The sequence below is a fragment of the Pygocentrus nattereri genome, chromosome 30 (assembly GCF_015220715.1).
Source record: "Pygocentrus nattereri isolate fPygNat1 chromosome 30, fPygNat1.pri, whole genome shotgun sequence".
NCBI lineage: Eukaryota > Metazoa > Chordata > Actinopteri > Characiformes > Serrasalmidae > Pygocentrus > Pygocentrus nattereri.
The window spans coordinates 18,983,429-19,001,832 of record NC_051240.1 but is presented as its reverse complement, the minus strand read 5'-3'; the positions used below and the strand labels follow the sequence as shown (position 1 = coordinate 19,001,832).

Genomic DNA, 18,404 nt, shown 5'->3' with positions numbered 1-18,404 from the left:
AAGGGACGGTTGGCAACACACATAACTAGGTATATGAGCTAGTACTTTCACATAACTTCAGAATTTAATATTTTATAATAACATTTAATAATAATCATAGGTCAAAAATAGGATAATTATTAGCATTGAATTATTATCCAAATGTTTATCAGACTGTTCATCAGACTGTTTATCTGACTGTTTATCAGACTGTTAATCAGACTGTTAATCAGACTGTTCATCAGACTGTTCATCAGACTGTTAATCAGACTGTTCATCAGACTGTTTATCTGACTGTTTATCAGACTGTTAATCAGACTGTTAATCAGACTGTTCATCAGACTGTTCATCAGACTGTTCATCAGACTGTTTATCAGACTGTTCATCAGACTGTTCATCAGACTGTTTATCTGACTGTTTATCAGACTGTTAATCAGACTGTTAATCAGACTGTTGATCAGACTGTTCATCAGACTGTTAATCAGACTGTTCATCAGACTGTTCATCAGACTGTTTCTCAGACTGTTCATCAGACTGTTCATCAGACTGTTCATCAGACTGTTTATCTGACTGTTTATCAGACTGTTTATCAGACTGTTAATCAGACTGTTAATCAGACTGTTCATCAGACTGTTTATCTGACTGTTTATCAGACTGTTAATCAGACTGTTAATCAGACTGTTCATCAGACTGTTTATCTGACTGTTTATCTGACTGTTTATCAGACTGTTAATCAGACTGTTAATCAGACTGTTCATCAGACTGTTTATCTGACTGTTTATCAGACTGTTAATCAGACTGTTAATCAGACTGTTGATCAGACTGTTCATCAGACTGTTCATCAGACTGTTCATCAGACTGTTTCTCAGACTGTTCATCAGACTGTTAATCAGACTGTTAATCAGACTGTTAATCAGACTGTTTATCTGACTGTTTATCAGACTGTTAATCAGACTGTTCATCAGACTGTTCATCAGACTGTTTATCCAAATGTTTATCGGACTGTTTATTTGACTGTTTATCTGTTTATCCGAATGTTTATCGGACTGTTCATCAGACTGCAAGACAAGAGCTGACCGTTCTCACTGTGAACACGCCTCCATGGCAACCCTCGAGCGGAACCGCTCGCTGTCATCCAATCGTAGGCGAGGCAACAAAAGAAAAGCGGCTGATTGGTTGCCGGTGGCGCGAAAACAGTCACGTGGTCGTGCTCTTGGCGCGAAAATCTCGTCAGAGTTCGTGGCGCTTTGTGTGTTGGGAGCCAGCCGGAGACAGAGCTGCTGACCTGTTATAACTGCGTAACAACAACCGACTGAAAATGGACATCGCCGAACCTGCAGTGGACACCTCTGGGCAGATGGTCAAGGATGAACTGGCCGAGAAATGTCAGAAATTGTTCCAGGCGTTTTTGGAAGAGTGAGTTTGTTTGTGTTGCATTGCTTTGGCCCAGGAAGCGAGCTTGCTTAACCTGACAGGCGGCAGAAGCTATTTTCACTGATAATTTTGGGAAAATACTCTGTTTTGGGTTAAATTTGGCGTAAAGCTCTCTTCATAGTCTGTATGGATCGACAGTAATATCATGCTCCACCAGCTAGGACTTTTATCTGAGGTAACTCTCAAACACGAGGCTCCCCTTTCGCCAGTTTCTTGTTTATTTCACCCGTTCCACCTTAAACGGTGTAATACATGGTGCAGTAGTTAAGGTGGCACGGGAAAATTCGAATAAGAAGCTAGCTTAACGACAACTTAAGCTTCGTGCGAGCTTCGTGTTCAGAAAGTGTGGCGCCGTCGACCAGGCCGTTATAAGTTAGTTACTAAGTCTCGTTATTAACGTACTTCGACGGAATGTGGCTCGTAAACGGTTATAACACGTTAATAAAGCGGATGTGATGCATGTGGACAGGTTTCAGAACAGCGACGGTGAGCTGAAGTACCTGCGCGACGCAGAGGAGCTGATCCGGCCTGAGAGAAACACGCTGCTGGTTAGCTTCACCGACCTGGAGGGCTTCAACCAAGAACTGGCGACCACCATTCAGGAGGACTTCTACAGGTAAGAGCTAGGCTAGGTAGGGAGCTAGACTGAGCTAGACACATTAAGACCTGCTGCGTTTTAAATTCACGCAGATTGTTTAAAGGGAAACTCCACCAACTTAAAAAAATTCTACATGAAATTAATGGTTCAGATATAAACACGTTGTTCAGAGTGGGTTAATTTGAGATGTTTCGTTCTAGAGAAAGACGTCCTGCATCAGAATTGTTCACAGCGGTGGTGGAACCAGACGTCTGAGGAGTTCACGTTGTTTTCGGAAGTTTCGGCCTAAACGTATCTAAATGCATTATCTTAATCAAGTCATGAAGGAGGGGTACATGCAGGGCATTGTAAGGCAAACTACTCCCCAAAGAAAACACATTTTTTCAGATTTATGGTTATTTTACCGTAAAATGGCCTTGTTTGTGTTGTCGACACTGTGACTCCTGGTTCTTATCACCACCACTGTGACAAAATCTGGGTCTGTAAGTTTCTCAGCAACGAAAACATCAGAAATCAAAAACGTGCAGCGTAGTCCAGGACTAATATCACGGATGTCATGCTTCACAACATGACCGCCCAGCTTTTCTCCTGGATGCAGGGCTCTTGTGAAGGTGGAATGTATAAAATCCCACTTATTTCCACACCTGGAAAAGTGACAGTCAGAGCTCTGGATGTTTTTTGGAAAGTTATGGATACATTCATGGCAAAGTGATATAGATGCCAAAATGCCACGATTTTAAGAGCACTTTATACAACAAGGTCACATATCCATATATAACCTGTAGATGTAGATGCAGTGCTGCAGTCTCCCTGATGCGTGGCAGGTCACCTGTTTTCCTGCCACGTTGCCGTTAATGCATTTTACAAATAGCAAGAAAACTGAGCATATAAAATGTAAAAAACAGCCTGGAAAATTTCTTAATGACAAAAAGGCAAAAGTCAGGCAGATCTACCAGTCTGCAAAGTTTAACTACAGCTTTAATCAAAGCCTTCAGCAGAGTCAGCTGAGTTGGAACCAAACCCTGCAAGGTGGTAAATCTCCAGAAATGGGGTTGATGGCTTGGTCAAGCAGGCAAGCAAGCAAAGTTTATTTATATAGCGCCTTTTAAAACAGGTGTTGTCACAAAGCAGCTTTACACAACAGTCAGTACGACAGAAAGAAAAAGAATAGAGAAAATCCGGGTCCGAGCCCCCATGAGCTTCGCCAGTGGCGACAGTGGCAAGGATAAAGCCCCTAAGGGCAGGAGGAAGAAACCTTGAGAGAAACCAAGACTCAGACGGGGAACCCATCCTCCTCTGATTGACACCAGACAGTTAGTATGAAGTATTATAGCACAAAGGGGGAAAACAGGTGGGAAAACAGCAGCAGCAGCATCTGAGGGTGAGGGTTGCACAGCGAGAAGCTCAGTGGTGGTCAAGCCGGTCCAGACGGCTGGCCAGCAGTGGCACCCGATCAAGGCAGAAGAGGCAACAGCATCAGACGCACTGGATGGGCAGCAGTTCAGCTTCTGTTAAGTTTAAGTGTAAAATTAGACAGTTTGTTCGTAGCTGCTTTTGGACCAAGAAGCAGAACCTCTGTTTTATCCGAGTTAAGTAGGAGAAAGTTACTCGACGTCCAGTCTTTCATGTCTTTTATACAGTCCTCAGTTTCACGGAGTTTAATTTCATCATCCGGTTCGCTTGATATGCATAACCGAGTGTCATCGGCTTAGCAGTGGAAATGTATGCCGTGTTTACTGATAATGGTGCCCGTTAAACATTCCTGTTTGTCTCAGATGTTGTTTAACACACATGACCGTGCTAAGCTGGCACGTCTTTGTCTTCACTGTTTTCACTGTGTTTCCAGAATATATCCCTACCTGTGTCGCGCAGTACGCAACTTTGCCAGGGACCGCGGAAATGTTCCCGTTTCCAAAGAGTTCTACGTGGCCGTTCAGGACCTGCCGACCAGGCACAAGTAAGAACGACGTAGAAGATTGAAAAAATACAGATCAGATGTTCTTTTAATCGTTTGTGTCAAAAGGTGTAGATACAGTTATTTCAGATTCTAGGCTTAGTTTTGAAGCAACGGTTTGGTGAAAATCACACAATTTTCCTTTTATCCCAGACGAAGCTGATCGGCATAGACATGTGTGGTGACTAGTGTAACACTGGAGCTACAAAGCTGATGCAGCTACCAAACACTGGACGTTAATAGCCACCTTTCTATTTAACTCAGCTTAATGCACTCAGACCACACCCAGGTCTTCAATACGCTCCTAAAGACTTATACAGTGGTTTAGGTGTTAATATGACTTAAAATACACATCATTTCATCATGACACTGAACACTGGGAGCTCGTCAGGTGAGCTCAGAATACGTTCACAGTTTGTGCTGTTTCTATTTAGTCTTGACTTTTCAAACTGAAGATATTCGTGTGAAGTAAAAACATAAATCGCAGTATATAGAGTCCATATGCCTGCGTGCGTGTGAGGGGCAGTCTGATTATGTCATGGAGTCGGGGGTTTTATAATCCGCAGTAAGTCTTGATGTGTTCTATACCACATTTACACGTTTGAGAGACATCAGTGAAGACCTGAATGAACTTTGAGTGAGTTTAAAAAAAGTTTTGGGATGTATTTATGGAAAAGTTTGTTAGTGGTGTTATACAGCTCCAGTGCTTCAAGGGTCACCCTAACCCCTTGGAACTGAGTTACAAGGGGTCGTGGTTGAAATCTTGCCCAACGAAATGGGACAAACCCTCACGTCAAGTCAGATATTCGCCAGCTTCTTGTTCAGATTTTCCCATTCCACCTTAATTGGAGCAGCAGCAATGGTGCCGGACTATTTAAGGTGGAACGGGAAAGTTAACTAGCTAGTTACTGAGACATCAGCATGCCTTTTATGGTTGTTACGAAGAAAATGACAATAATACATGACGTTAAACAACTTTAAACTAAGAGAATACAGTGATTGTCATTTTTTAATAGAGAAAATTCTCACATTTGTGGGTTTGGTCACTCGTACAGTCATCCTGCTGGCCTTTTCCTCACATCGCTCTGTTTGGAGGGTCATGTAGCTCTGACATTTCGCCCCACCCCTCTATCTCAAGGCTCAGTGGTAGGGGTGAGGCGTGAAAGGTGTCTCAGGCTTCTGTAACTGTTGTGTTGCAACCGGTTAGTGCGTATGAAGTTATATACGATGAGAAATAGGTGTTAAATGCACAAACACACACACAGAGCTACTCAAGGTGTTACATCCCCTCATTTTCCTATTGCTCACAACATGTAGGCCTTATTTCTACCACTCTCTCTAACACTCTGCTTCTTCTGGGGTTCACCAGGATCAGAGAGCTGACCACTCTGCGTATCGGCTCTCTGGTGCGCATCAGTGGTCAAGTAGTGCGCACCCACCCCGTGCACCCAGAACTGGTTAGTGGTACCTTCCTGTGCCTGGACTGTCAGAGCGTCATCAAGGACGTGGAGCAGCAGTTCAAATACACGCAGCCCAGCATCTGCCGCAACCCCATCTGCAACAACCGCAGACGCTTCCTGCTCGACACCAATAAGTCCAAGTTCATTGACTTCCAGAAGGTCAGGGAATAAAGCTTTATTGGATGTGGTTTGACTGGTCTGGTTATTTTGGTCAGTTTCTGCAGTTCAGTTTAAATGATCTGTAATCCCGTCCATGCTGGTGCTGAAACGGAGGTTTTGTGTTGCCCTGGAAACCAGGTGCGTATCCAGGAGACGCAGGCGGAGTTGCCACGGGGCTCCATCCCTCGGAGCATGGAGATCATCCTGCGGGCAGAAGCAGTGGAGTCAGCTCAGGCCGGTGATAAGTGCGATTTCATCGGCTGCCTCATCGTCGTGCCTGACGTGTCCCAGCTCTCAACACCAGGTACTGACTCCTCACGTCATAACAAGGAGTTAGTGACAGACACAGAACATTTCATGGCTAAATTGGGCTTCATTCACCAACCGCACTTAAAAAGAATGTTCTGTGGTTTAAGAACACGTCGTGATTCTGATGTGGATGTTTTCTTAGGATCTTTCTCAAGAGCAAATGTAAGAAAAAAACCTAGGAAGATATTTGAATGAGGCCCATTGGGTTTAATGGATATATTTATGGATATATGTCGTCATTTTTTGGGGAGTAGGGCAGGCAGAGATAATGTTAGTAGACCTGATCTCATACATTAGATGAGTCATTCTGCTTCATATATGATAGCTACATTAATATAGATATTAAAATGTTAAATTAATAGTGAACATATCGGAACTGTAACAAGTATATATGGAATTATTCCAGCCAAAACTATTGGCCTTCTGTCAAATAGGGTTAGTGATAGGGTTTTTTCTACCTTTCACAGAAGCCCACATAGTCATAAGGATAATCAATTGTGGATCCAACTCAACGTTCTCCAGCTCTGAATTTCCATTTGACTTTTCATGAATAAATTCATACAGATGGAAATCAATTTGAATGTTTCTATAGTATAAATATAAATATTCAGTATATTTGTTAGCGAATCAAATTAAAGCTTTTGAGCATATGCCTTTAGGTCAAAATGTCTAAGATTATGTGAAACCTTTTATAATCTTGAAGACATCAGATTTGACTTCTGACTGGTAATGTAAATGAAATGCGTTCTAATTAATCAGATCATTGGCTTTTCTTGTCGTTTGGAAAGATGTATTTCTGCCATGTATTGCGCAACATTTTAAGGCGATATTAGACGATATTAAGGTTCTGCAGCAGCACTTACATGCCTTTCTTGTGCATCTTAGGTGTGCGTGCGGAGACCAGTTCTCGCACAGCTGGAGCCCAGGGTTATGAGAACGAAGGGGTTCGTGGGCTCAACGCGCTTGGAGTCCGAGAGCTTACCTACAAGCTGGCGTTCCTGGCCTGCCATGTGGCACCCACAAATCCCAGGGTAAAGATCCCAGGCCGACAGCCAATCCTGAAATCTGAATTAGCATGCTGGGATTTGTCATTTAAATGTGTCGTATTTTGTTTAGTTTGGTGGGAAGGAGATCCGTGATGAGGAACAGACAGCTGAGAGCATCAAGAACCAGATGACCGTGAAGGAGTGGGAGAAGGTGTTTGAGATGAGCCAGGACAAGAACCTCTACCACAACCTCTGCACCAGCCTCTTCCCCACCGTCCATGGTCAGACACGTTGCGTTAGTCACGCTCTTCTTATACTGCTACTTCAGATGTGCCCGCGGTGTAGTTAGCAAGTTATTACATATTGCTTTGACGACTCGTTGACAGAGCAGCGCTGTTATATCACAGATATTTGATTTCTGAATGCGTCTTGCACGTATACACCAAACGAATTGAGACGTAGGCATAAATTCAACATGAATAAAATACTATGTCAACACAATTATCGAGGAATTTTAGCAAAATGTAACACAAAAAATGTGTGGTAATGTATTATGTTCACGTTGTAATGATGCACACTTTTAAATTCATCAACCTCAATGCGTTTTTCTTCACTCTGCATATGTAGAACATCATATAACATTACATTGCCTGTGTTTGTTTGTAAACAGGCAATGATGAGGTGAAGAGAGGCATTCTGCTCATGCTCTTCGGAGGCGTTCCTAAAACCACGATGGAGGGCACTTCTCTTAGAGGTGATATCAACGTGTGCATCGTGGGAGACCCCAGCACAGCCAAAAGCCAGTTCCTCAAGTAAGACACAGATTTTGACTGTACAGGTATTTTTACAGTGTAATTTAGTGGTGCGTGGTCAGAAATAAGGCTTGCTTTGTGCTGTAATGCAGTACTATTTTTAAGTGTTTGGACTTGAGTAAGCAGTCCTATGAATGGCCTGCTCGTTTTAGTGTTTTTCCTGCTCCCAACCCTCCTAACCCAACCCATTAACTAATAAACAAGTCTTTCATGAATTTTAAATATGAACATTAGAGCCAGGAAAACACTAACTTGGATTACTATATGAGCAGGACTGGGAAAGAGCTGTATTTGAACTGCAGTCGCTGCAGAGTAGGATAGACTTCCTGTTACCTTATTCATGCTTTGTCCAGTAATCTCCTCTCTTAGTGGTCTCATGTACAAAGTAGCTCCAGAGATAAAACCTGATTCAGTGGGTTGTCCTTCTAAAGCTGTGATGTGATTTCTGTGTTATGCTGATTCCACAGGCACGTGGAAGAGTTCAGCCCACGTGCGGTTTACACCAGTGGGAAGGCCTCCAGCGCTGCCGGCCTCACCGCTGCTGTTGTGCGAGATGAGGAGTCGCATGAGTTTGTCATCGAGGCTGGAGCTCTGATGCTGGCTGACAATGTAAGTAGAAGCAGAACACAAGAAAACTCGAGTTCATTACAACTTAAATGTGCTAACAAATTGTGAATGACGGTGACATGAAAAATGTTTAAATTGACATCCCAGATCCGTTTTTGCCAAACAAAGAAACAACAGCAGGTCCAGAAACGAATGAAAACTATTGCCTTTGTCCAACTAGCTTTACTTATATGCAAATTCCCACCAAGAAAAAAAATGTTGTAACGCATTCTCGTTTCCTTACGCCTTGTCTTCTGCATTCTTGGCCACAGTCAGTTTGTTATTAAGTGATGAAATTATTCCCTTCCTCATGTTCTGTGGTTTGTGAATGAATTTGAATATGCTTAATTTCAGTATAATACAGTCAGTAGCCATGGTGGTGTATAGGTGAGGTGGGTTCTTCTAGCTGTGTGTAAATGGCTTGTCTCAATTGCAGGGAGTGTGCTGCATTGATGAATTTGATAAAATGGAAATGAGAGATCAAGTGGCCATCCATGAGGCAATGGAGCAACAGACCATCTCCATCACCAAAGCAGGGGTGAAGGTGTGTATTACAGGCAAAGCCCTTCATCCTCAAAGCTTCAAAAGACGTCACACACATACAGAGTTAATACATATCAAATAGAGTGTTTAACCTCAAGGAATATCCTGGGGCTTCATGAAGTGTTGATAGATTCAGTGCCACTTTTTGGAAGGATTTGGAATGTTTTATCTCCTCTCTCGAAGGCCACACTGAATGCCCGCACGTCTATCTTGGCTGCAGCGAACCCCGTCGGTGGCCGTTATGACCGCTCCAAATCACTCAAGCAGAACGTCAACCTGACGGCGCCCATCATGTCCCGCTTTGACCTCTTCTTCATCCTCGTGGATGATTGTAATGAGGTATGTGGCTGTGGTTACATGATAGAAGTATTTGTATAAGCTAGGGATGTTCCGACGTCATCATGCAATGCTGAAGCCGTTGTGTTAATGCCTCCCTTCGTCCCCAGGTGACTGACTACGCCATTGCCAGACGCATTGTGGACTTGCACTCAAGGATCGAAAACTCCATCGATCGCGTCTACAGTCTAGATGAGATCCGCAGATACCTGCTGTTCGCCCGCCAGTTTAAGCCAAAGGTGAGAAAGTCTTAACACACCACATTATTGATAGATCCTACCAGCGAATTAACCCTTGTGTGGTGTTAATAACTGCATTATTGTTTTTTTAGATCAATATAATCATAACAATTTATGTAAAAATATCAGATGTTTAAAATATCACAAGTGGCCGGCGTAGGGTTCTACTTTAGCAGCTGTAGCCAGTCAGCAGCTTGTCCATGTTGTTCACCCTCTCTCTCTCTCTCACACACACACACACACACACACACACACACACACACACACTAACAGCAGGCCATGTAGGCGGAGAACAGAGTGAAGGACACAGCATCTCCACACTTTTACTGGCCGCAGGTTCAGCCCAACACCACGTGTAATTTAAATGTATGGGTGGTGAACAGAGTGAAGGCACTGAAAATGGGTTATTTTATATGTTCTTGACAGAAAATGAGCAAAGGCCAAGAATCTGAGGTTGAAATAATACAAATCACATAATTTTTTGTTGGTAAACATTGAAAACGGGTCTCGCAGACCTGAACATCACACAAGGGTTAAGAAAGGTAACGTTAGTAAAGAAAGTCCTACGTTCTCATTTGCACACTGAGCTCTACGTAACATAAATCTGGCACTATTACATATGGACGGACATATAGTGCCAAAAATTCAACGAAATGAGCTCAAAACATGAAATGTAGTATTTCATTCTTCTTTTAAAGCTAACTGCATGTACATGTGTTGTATCAGATCTCCAAGGAGTCAGAGGACTTCATAGTGGAGCAGTACAAGCGCCTGAGGCAGAGGGATGGCTCTGGTGTAACGAAATCAGCCTGGAGGATCACAGTGAGGCAGCTGGAGAGCATGATCCGTCTGTCTGAGAGCATGGCCAGGATGCACTGCTGCGACGAGGTGTGTGTGTCTTAATGTGCATCATCATTATTGAGTATTTAAATGTTCAGGAGGCTTTCGATTGTTTACATTAAAGTCTTTCTGGCTTTAAATTGTGCTAGAATGAAGTTTAAACATTGTCCTGCTCTCTCTTCATTTGTACCCCTCAAGTCACACCATCTCCACCTCGCTCTCTCCTTCAGGTACAGCCCAAGCACGTCAAAGAGGCTTTCAGGCTGCTCAACAAGTCCATCATTAGAGTGGAGACACCTGATATCAATCTGGACCAGGAGGAGGAAGAGGCCATGGAGGAGCAGGAGGAAGACAACCAGATGAACGGTAAAGGCTTTTACCCTGCAAGTCTGACCAACTGTGCTTTAAGATATCATGTCTTGGGTTTCTGATGCATCTTCCCTCTTCCCTGTCTTGTGTTCGGTCGGTCGCATTACAGGACAGGACGTGCCCAACGGTGACGCAGGCAACCACGTGAACGGGCGTGTAAATGGACATGTGAACGGCCATGAGCTCACTAACGGGGTCAATGGCGAAAGCCACAGTGGCAAGCCCTCACTGCGCCTGTCCTTTGCTGAATACAAGCGCGTCTCTAACCTCCTAGTGCTGCACCTGCGCCGTGCAGAGGAAGGTGAGAACAAGATTTTTTAGAGGAAAAGAATAACATCCTCAGCAGAGAACATCCTTCTGCACGTTTCAGTGCACAGTGTTACTGTTAATCTGAGTTACAGCCCATGTATCGGACTTTTAAACCAGCATACACACACAAGCAAACACATGGAACGATAATACACGGAAGATTCACACCCACTGAACAAACATTTGTCGTCTCCAGATGAAAATGAGGACGCCCTAAAGAAGAGCGCGGTGGTTAACTGGTACCTGAAGGAGATTGAGTCTGAGATCGACTCCGAAATGGAGCTCATCAGTAAGAAGGCCATGATAGAGAAGGTCATCCACAGACTGGTGCACTATGTAAGGGCACATCAAACACTTCTTTTATTCTTTTCACTGCATATAACTGCCTTGATCCAAGCGTGAAAGTGGCCTAACAAACCCCGTCATTTCTTCTCATTTTTCAGGACTACATCCTAATCGAGTTGTCCCAGTCTGGCTTGAAGAGCTCAACACAGTCCAGCGGATCTGAGGACCAAGAAGACGATGTAACTCTGGTGGTCAACCCCAACTACACACTGGAGGACTAAACCTGTGCTGACGTCCTCCTTAATTGGTGTATGATATTAAAAAATACACCTCTTTTCCTGTAATGAGGGGATAAGGGTAGTGTTGTTGAGGATGCTGCCCTTTCTTTCTGTAATCTAAAAGGTGACCTGCTTGAAGCTGGACTGTAAAGCGTCCTCCGTATGGACCGATGGAGCGAGCATGCTTAGAAGGAAGAATCTGTGCAAAGCTATTCATTCTGTAAATATGTTAGACTTTTTAAGGGTTGGCTGTTTTGTAGAACGTCAGTGACATTTTTGTTTTTATGTTTTTATTGTGATTGTGTTAAAAGTGCTCACAAAGCAGCTTGAAAACTTTTATGTTGTCTGTATTTTGGTCAATATACAAGAATCATATCAGAAAAATGATTGACTGTTACTCTTTTTATATATTTTCTTTTGTAAAAAGCTCCAAAAAGTGCCACCAAAAAGTTGGATAACGTAAATGAGAAAAGTATTTTGTAGATAGATAGATAGATAGATAGATAGATAGATAGACAGAGAGGCAGATAGATAGATAGATAGATAGATAGATAGATAGATAGATAGATAGATAGATAGACAGAGAGGCAGATAGATAGATAGATAGATAGATAGACAGATAGATAGACAGATAGATAGATAGATAGATAGGTAGGTAGATAGATAGATAGATAGATAGATAGATAGATAGATTGGTAGGTAGGTAGATAGATAGATAGGTAGGTAGATAGATAGGTAGGTAGATAGGTAGGTAGATAGGTAGGTAGATAGATAGATAGATAGATAGGTAGATAGGTAGGTAGATAGATAGGTAGGTAGATAGGTAGGTAGATAGGTAGGTAGATAGATAGATAGATAGATAGGTAAACAGATGGATACTTCTTAGAATTATCTCTACATTTTTGGTGAGAAATACATTAAGCTGTCCATAGAGCATCAATAGAGGACAAAAACTTATGCAAGTTAATGTAAAGAAGTTTTATTCAAACACACAGGACTCTGGAGCATTTCTATTGGTCCACTTATCACTTCATTTTCAAAATTTCAAGGACAGCTGCTGAGCTCAAACTGCTGAAAAAATTCAGGTAATAAAATCTGATGTTTATGTAATTCTTAAATAAAAAAAATTATTTGCATAAGTATGAACAAATGGTATATATGTACAGTACTGTGCGAAAGTTTTAGGCATGTCAGCAAATGTTTAAAGAGTTGACCTCAGCAGTGAGTTCATCACAATATACATTAGAATAAAGTCGTATTCATAATTCAAATAAACAGAAAAACAATAAAAAGTAACAAGAATTTCTTGGGTCCATATTTTTCCTGGACACCTTCACAGCCGCCACAGAGACTCGTTAATATCATCAATGACATCATGAGCTCAATTTACTGAGCACTGATTGGTCAAACCAGGAGCTGCTTTTTAACTACATATAATACTGGACTTCCTCGAGGAGGAGAGGCTTGGAGATGGGTAAACACACACACCAACATCCAGAACATCACTATTAAATATTAATTAATATTGTATAAATTTTGTTTATTCAGATATTAACACTTTACTCAGCAAATAAACACAAACTACACAAATAAATAGATTTTGAAAATGAGTCTTGGGTGCCTAAGACTTTCGCACAGTCCTATATACACACACACACACATATATATATATATATATATATATATATATATGGACATATGTGTGTGTGTGTGTGTGTGTGTGTGTGTGTGTGTGTGTGTGTGTGTGTGTGTGTGTGTATATATATATACACACACACACACACACTATTTGTCCAGATATATGAATAATGCTATTTTCAGCATTACAGCAGCAGTTGTATGTACACACACACACACACACACAAACGTGCAGTCTTTGACTACAAACAGAATAGTTATATACTCTACAGGTCTTGGATTATTATAAGACATTATATATCAGCTGTAACAGATGATCGATGTGTACAAATGTAATGTGATATAAACAGCGATCCGCGCGCTTTTCCCTCCGCGACCCCGGCGAGCGCGTCCTACCGCGTCACGCGTGACGTGCCGTGGACGCGCGCTGCGCATGCTCGTGTGAGCCGGGGAAGATGTCGGCGCCGTGCTGGAATCTGCTGAGGTCGGCTGTGGGAGGTACGGAGTCCGTTTCCCCTCTAATGAAGCCTCGGGCGGAGCGCTTTGCTCTCAGGCCTCTGTTCGCGCCGAGCCACGCGCTCTAGGCTGATAGTGCAGTGAATGAAACGTCACTGTGGGCAGTAGCTTCGTGCTTTTACAGTGGACAGTGAGTGAGAGCCACTTGCTGGACCAGCTGTCCAGGTCCCGCGTTCATGGAGATTCAGGTGTGCTGATGCAGGGTCTGTAGGTGTGTCATGATCAGGAGAGGAACCTCCTCTTAGACCTGCTGTCTGACCCTGAGGAGCTTCATGAAAACGGGCCCTGCTGCTGTTGGTAGCACTTCAGAGGTATGGTCATTGTCTGGCCAGCTTGGGCAGCGTGCTCCTATTAGACCACTTGTTAAGAGTGCAGTCTGAGATGTAACACAACTAGAGTCGGTCAGTGGCTTAAGACGTGTGATGTAATAGCTAGAAACACCTGCACGAGTGGTCACCAAGCCTCCTCGTGAGATTGACTTTCCTGCAGAGTAGTTCCAACCTGCATCTGACCCAACCGGTCAACGTCTGAGTGAGGTAATGAGATGGAGCGGGTGTGGCAGATTGTGGACGGAACTAGATCTGTAGGACCAGGGCTGTTGGCTACTGACCCAAAATATACTTCCAGCCACTTTAGATCCACCTGCCTTGTATAACTACACAGTTTTACCATTACAAACTGCAGTGGTCATGCACAGTTCATCAGTGGCTTTCTGCCCACTGGCATCGGTTACTTGGGTCCATTATCAAACGTCTAGCTAAGAGCAGCTCTGTGGCCAGAAACTGACCACTGATGAAAAGGTAGAGGTCGTAGAGAAGTTAATGAAGTGACCCTTATTAGTCCCAACCGAGAAATTTCACCTCTGCATTTTAACCCATACGTGCAGTGAACACACACACTAGGGGGCAATGAGCACACTTGCCCGGAGCAGCGGGCAGCCCTATCCACAGCGCCCAGGGAGCAGTTGGGGGTTAGGTGTCTTGCTCAAGGACACTTAAGTCAAATACTGTCGGCTCTGGGGATCAAACCAGCGACCTTCCACTCACAGGGCTGGTTCCCTAACCTCCAGCCCACGACTGCCCCCAATTTAGAGTGTGTGTGTGTGTGTGTGTGTGTGTGTGTGGTCAGAAACTGACCACTGATGAAAAACTAGAGGATGGCCAATGCAAACAATACACTAGCATGGTGAAGATGTAAGGGAGGTGTTAGAGAATTGTAATATTTAGAATGTGTGTGTGTGTGTGTGTGTGTGTGTGTGTGTGTGTGTGTGTGTGTGTGTGTGTGTGTGAATATCCACATTTACAGTCATGAGCAGCACACAGTTATTTTGTGTTGTATTACTTGAAGTTAGTAAATTTGAATCTTCAGTGTGCTTGTAGTTTGTCCACCCACCTTCACGATACATCATAAGAAGCGAGTTTCCAAGTCTTTAAACTAGAGAATCTGGTTCTGTAGGCTACTGTGGCACCAACGTAGGAGGCAAGCAGGCATGTTTACAGCAGATGTGGAGCTGGAGTGGCTCTTTTAAATGTATTTGGTGTTTAAAAGTTCAAACGAGAGAGAAATAAATAGGCCTCAGCAGATGTAACCAGCGTAGGGATGCTGGGCTTCTGCATAGTGTTCGTTGTCTTGATGTCAGCCAGTGTAGTCGCGTCACCTAATGAATGTTCTCACCTTCTTTTCCAGGTCTTTGCTACTTACCAACCAGAAGACTCTGTTTAAGGGCAGGTCATGTGCAGATCGTCACCAATCACAGATCACAGCCGTCTGTCTTACACTGCAGAGCCCTTCACTGCAGCCGCTACCCTTTACTAAACAGCACCAAGACAGAGTCTCAGAGAGCAGCAGAAGCGCCTAAAGCACCAGAGACTACAAGCGGACAAAAGAAGGCAGAAGACGATGAGGTGGAGGAAGAATACGGACCAGAGTATATTCCCAGACGGAAGGCGAAAAATCCAATGACGATAATAGGATATGCATGGTAGGAATTATACAACACTGCATGATGAAATATGTTTTATGACTTTTTACAGTGTAGTTTAGTGCACATGACTATGATCAGAAATGGGGCAAAAGGCTAAAATATACTCATTAAAATTTTGTCTCTTAAAAACAAGTACAGGAGCAAAGAGTGCCCCCAGAATAACTTATCAATATGAATTATTTTTAAAAAAGGGCATGATAGGTATTTTTTGGGGTTCATACAAATTTTAAATGATAAAAGCAGCCAACATAATATTACAAATAGATTCATTCTTCATGCCATACTTTCAACAAGGTGTTGGAAACGTTCCTCAGAGATTCTGGTTGGTTATTTGAGTTCCTGTTGTCTTTCTATCATCTGGAACCAGTCTGCCCATTCTCCTCTGACCTCTCACATCAACAAGGCATTTCCGTCCACACAACTGACCGCTCACTGGATATTTCCTCTTTTTCGGGCCGTTCTCTGTGAACCCTAGAGATGGTTGAGTGTGAAAATCCCAGCAGATCAGCAGTTTCTGAAATACTCAGACCAGCCCGTCTGGCACCAACAACCACGCCACGTTCAAAGCCCCTTAAATCCCCTTTCTTCCCCGTTCTGATATAGATACAACTGCAGTTTGTCAGTATTGATTGGTGTTAGTGTCTAAGTGATATATCAGTCGTGTTTTACTTCTAGATCTAATTTACCAGTGCAAATAATGTGTTAATTCAAGAGCATTTACAAACAATTCTGCAACAAATTAGAAAGGACACTGAATCTAAGGTGGTATTAAATTGCCTTATACTGCATTTACACAGTGGCAGTAGAAGGACGACAGCAAACCAGGTTTTCCGTTGTTTCCAGTGGAGCCGCAGTGGAAAATTCTACCACTGGCAACCGAGACAGTCCACCAAGAATGCGATTTCCCCGACTTCGGCTGTCGACCGCAGCAGTGGAATATACCGAACGTAGATCTTTTTTTGAGAGAGGGAGCTATGGATGCCAAACATCTCACTACCGAAGTCCAGGTGCATCCAGTACTATACAACAAAGAAACAGAAGAGTACAGGGCGTCCTCCTGCCTTTTCCCACCTTAAACGGTCTGCACTGCTAAAGCTTTCCTGCGGTAATCACGGTAACTCTGTCACCATGGTAGTGTTTGCGTGGCTGCGTGCTGCCATCAGTCACATTCTGCTATGAGGTTGAACGTTTTTCAGTGCCGCAGCTCTGGTATTCGGATTAAGATTAGATGCTGGGTGGATATTTCAGCAAGTGTCCCCAGTTATGTATGAAACACCCCTGAATCTCTGTTTTCTCTTTCAGGATTATTGGTCTTCCCACTGGTATAATCGGGTTTATTCTGGCTAAGAAGCAGGTGGACAAGAACAGACTGAAGCAGCTAAGAATCCGGCAAAGGATGAAGAAGGCCAACGAGGGAGAGTACGAAAGAGAGCGCTACAAACCAGCAGCAGGGCTGGAGTAACTTGACTGACTCACCGTATGAAACCCTTTTGCATCCAGGCTCGCCTTTCTTTGAGATCATCAATGAAAACATGATGAAAAGCATCAAACGTCAAATTAAGGGCATTTAGAATCAAACCCGAAAACAACAGCTTTGTTGGCTTCGTCCAGTGCCAGATTATCATGGGGAGAATAATATACATCTCTCACACCTCATTAGAATAAGATTAGGATTGGTCCTCAAGTTCTTAAACTAGCCTGGTTCTCATACACTTGTATATGTTGGATTGTGTAACAGCTTCAGTTGTCATCTTGAGAATCTGCTACTCTGTGCATCAGTACTGAAAGGATATGTTTGTGTATAGACACAAGCCTGTGATTAGGCTTCATGCACTGCACATGTGATGCCTGTGTGCAAAACTCACTTTAAGACCAAACACTGAATTTTACAAGCTCCCTTTATTTACAGATGACATTTAGGAAAGACATCTCTGTTTATGTATATATAAATGCATCCAAGATAACAATGTATAAATGCATTGAAAATAATCCATTTATTGCACAGTAAAATAAGGTTGGCTACAAAGTAAGAGTGTTGTGGTATGTGGAATTAATGTTATGTGGGGATATTTTTCCTTGTTTCCTTCTTTAAAAAATGGATTCTCATCCATCCATCCATCCATCCATCAACTTCCACTTCTCCGGGGTTTGGGTCGTGGGGGCAGCATCCTAAGCAATGAGGCCCAGACCTCCCTTTCCCCAGCCACTTCCACTAGCTCTCCGGGGGGAATTCCGAGGCGCTCCCAGGCCATTTGGGCGATATAGTCACGCCAGCGTGTCCTGGGTCTTCCCCGGGGTCTCCTCCGGGGTGGATTTGCCTGTGACACCTCCCAAGGGAGGCGTCCAGGAGGCATCCTAACCAGATGCCCGAACCACCTCAGCTGGCTCCTCTCGACGTGGAGAAGCAGCGGCTCTACTCCGAGTCCCTCCCGGATGACTGAACTTCTCACCCTATCTCTAAGGGAGAGTCCAGACACCCTGCGGAGGAAACTCATTTCGGCCGCTTGTATTCGTGATCTCGTTCTTTCGGTCATTACCCAAAGCTCATGGCCATAGGTGAGGGTGGGAACGTAGATCGACCGGTAAATCGAGAGCCTTGCCTTATGGCTCAGCTCTTTCTTTACCACAACAGATCGGTAAAGAGCCCGCATCACTGCTGACCCAGCACCAATCCGCCTGTCAATCTCCCGCTCCCTTGTACCATCACTCGTGAACAAGACCCCGAGACACTTGAACTCCTCCACTTGAGGCAAGAGTTCATTCCCAGGAT

At 43.5% G+C, this 18,404-nt stretch overlaps 2 protein-coding genes across 2 annotated transcripts; both read left to right on the top strand.

Annotated features, from left to right (window-relative positions):
* The first annotated feature begins 1,213 nt into the window (after positions 1–1,213).
* mcm6 (minichromosome maintenance complex component 6) lies at positions 1,214–11,880 on the top strand. Its single transcript, XM_017724101.2, has 17 exons — positions 1,214–1,395; positions 1,883–2,029; positions 3,858–3,968; positions 5,335–5,584; positions 5,723–5,888; positions 6,779–6,924; positions 7,010–7,160; positions 7,550–7,691; positions 8,159–8,300; positions 8,734–8,841; positions 9,024–9,179; positions 9,287–9,415; positions 10,142–10,303; positions 10,486–10,621; positions 10,734–10,925; positions 11,130–11,269; positions 11,377–11,880. Exons 1-17 carry the CDS (start codon positions 1,298–1,300, stop codon positions 11,497–11,499), a joined length of 2,499 nt encoding a protein of 832 aa, XP_017579590.1. The 5' UTR covers positions 1,214–1,297; the 3' UTR covers positions 11,500–11,880.
* Positions 11,881–13,529: 1,649 nt separating this feature from the next.
* Positions 13,530–17,664, top strand: si:ch73-71c20.5 (DUF4748 domain-containing protein). The gene is made up of 3 exons (XM_037536392.1): positions 13,530–13,632; positions 15,337–15,631; positions 16,937–17,664. Exons 1-3 carry the CDS (start codon positions 13,590–13,592, stop codon positions 17,094–17,096), a joined length of 498 nt encoding a protein of 165 aa, XP_037392289.1. The 5' UTR covers positions 13,530–13,589; the 3' UTR covers positions 17,097–17,664.
* The last annotated feature ends 740 nt before the right edge of the window (positions 17,665–18,404 follow it).

Coding starts and splice junctions, on each gene's coding strand:
- si:ch73-71c20.5 (XM_037536392.1), top strand. CDS start 13,590: ATGTCGGCGCCGTGCTGGAATCTGCTGAGGTCGGCTGTGGGAG. Junction 13,633..15,336: donor GCTGAGGTCGGCTGTGGGAG/GTACGGAGTCCG, acceptor CTTCTTTTCCAG/GTCTTTGCTACTTACCAACC. Junction 15,632..16,936: donor ACGATAATAGGATATGCATG/GTAGGAATTATA, acceptor TTTCTCTTTCAG/GATTATTGGTCTTCCCACTG.
- mcm6 (XM_017724101.2), top strand. CDS start 1,298: ATGGACATCGCCGAACCTGCAGTGGACACCTCTGGGCAGATGGTCAAG. Junction 3,969..5,334: donor GACCTGCCGACCAGGCACAA/GTAAGAACGACG, acceptor GGGGTTCACCAG/GATCAGAGAGCTGACCACTC. Junction 5,889..6,778: donor GTCCCAGCTCTCAACACCAG/GTACTGACTCCT, acceptor TGTGCATCTTAG/GTGTGCGTGCGGAGACCAGT.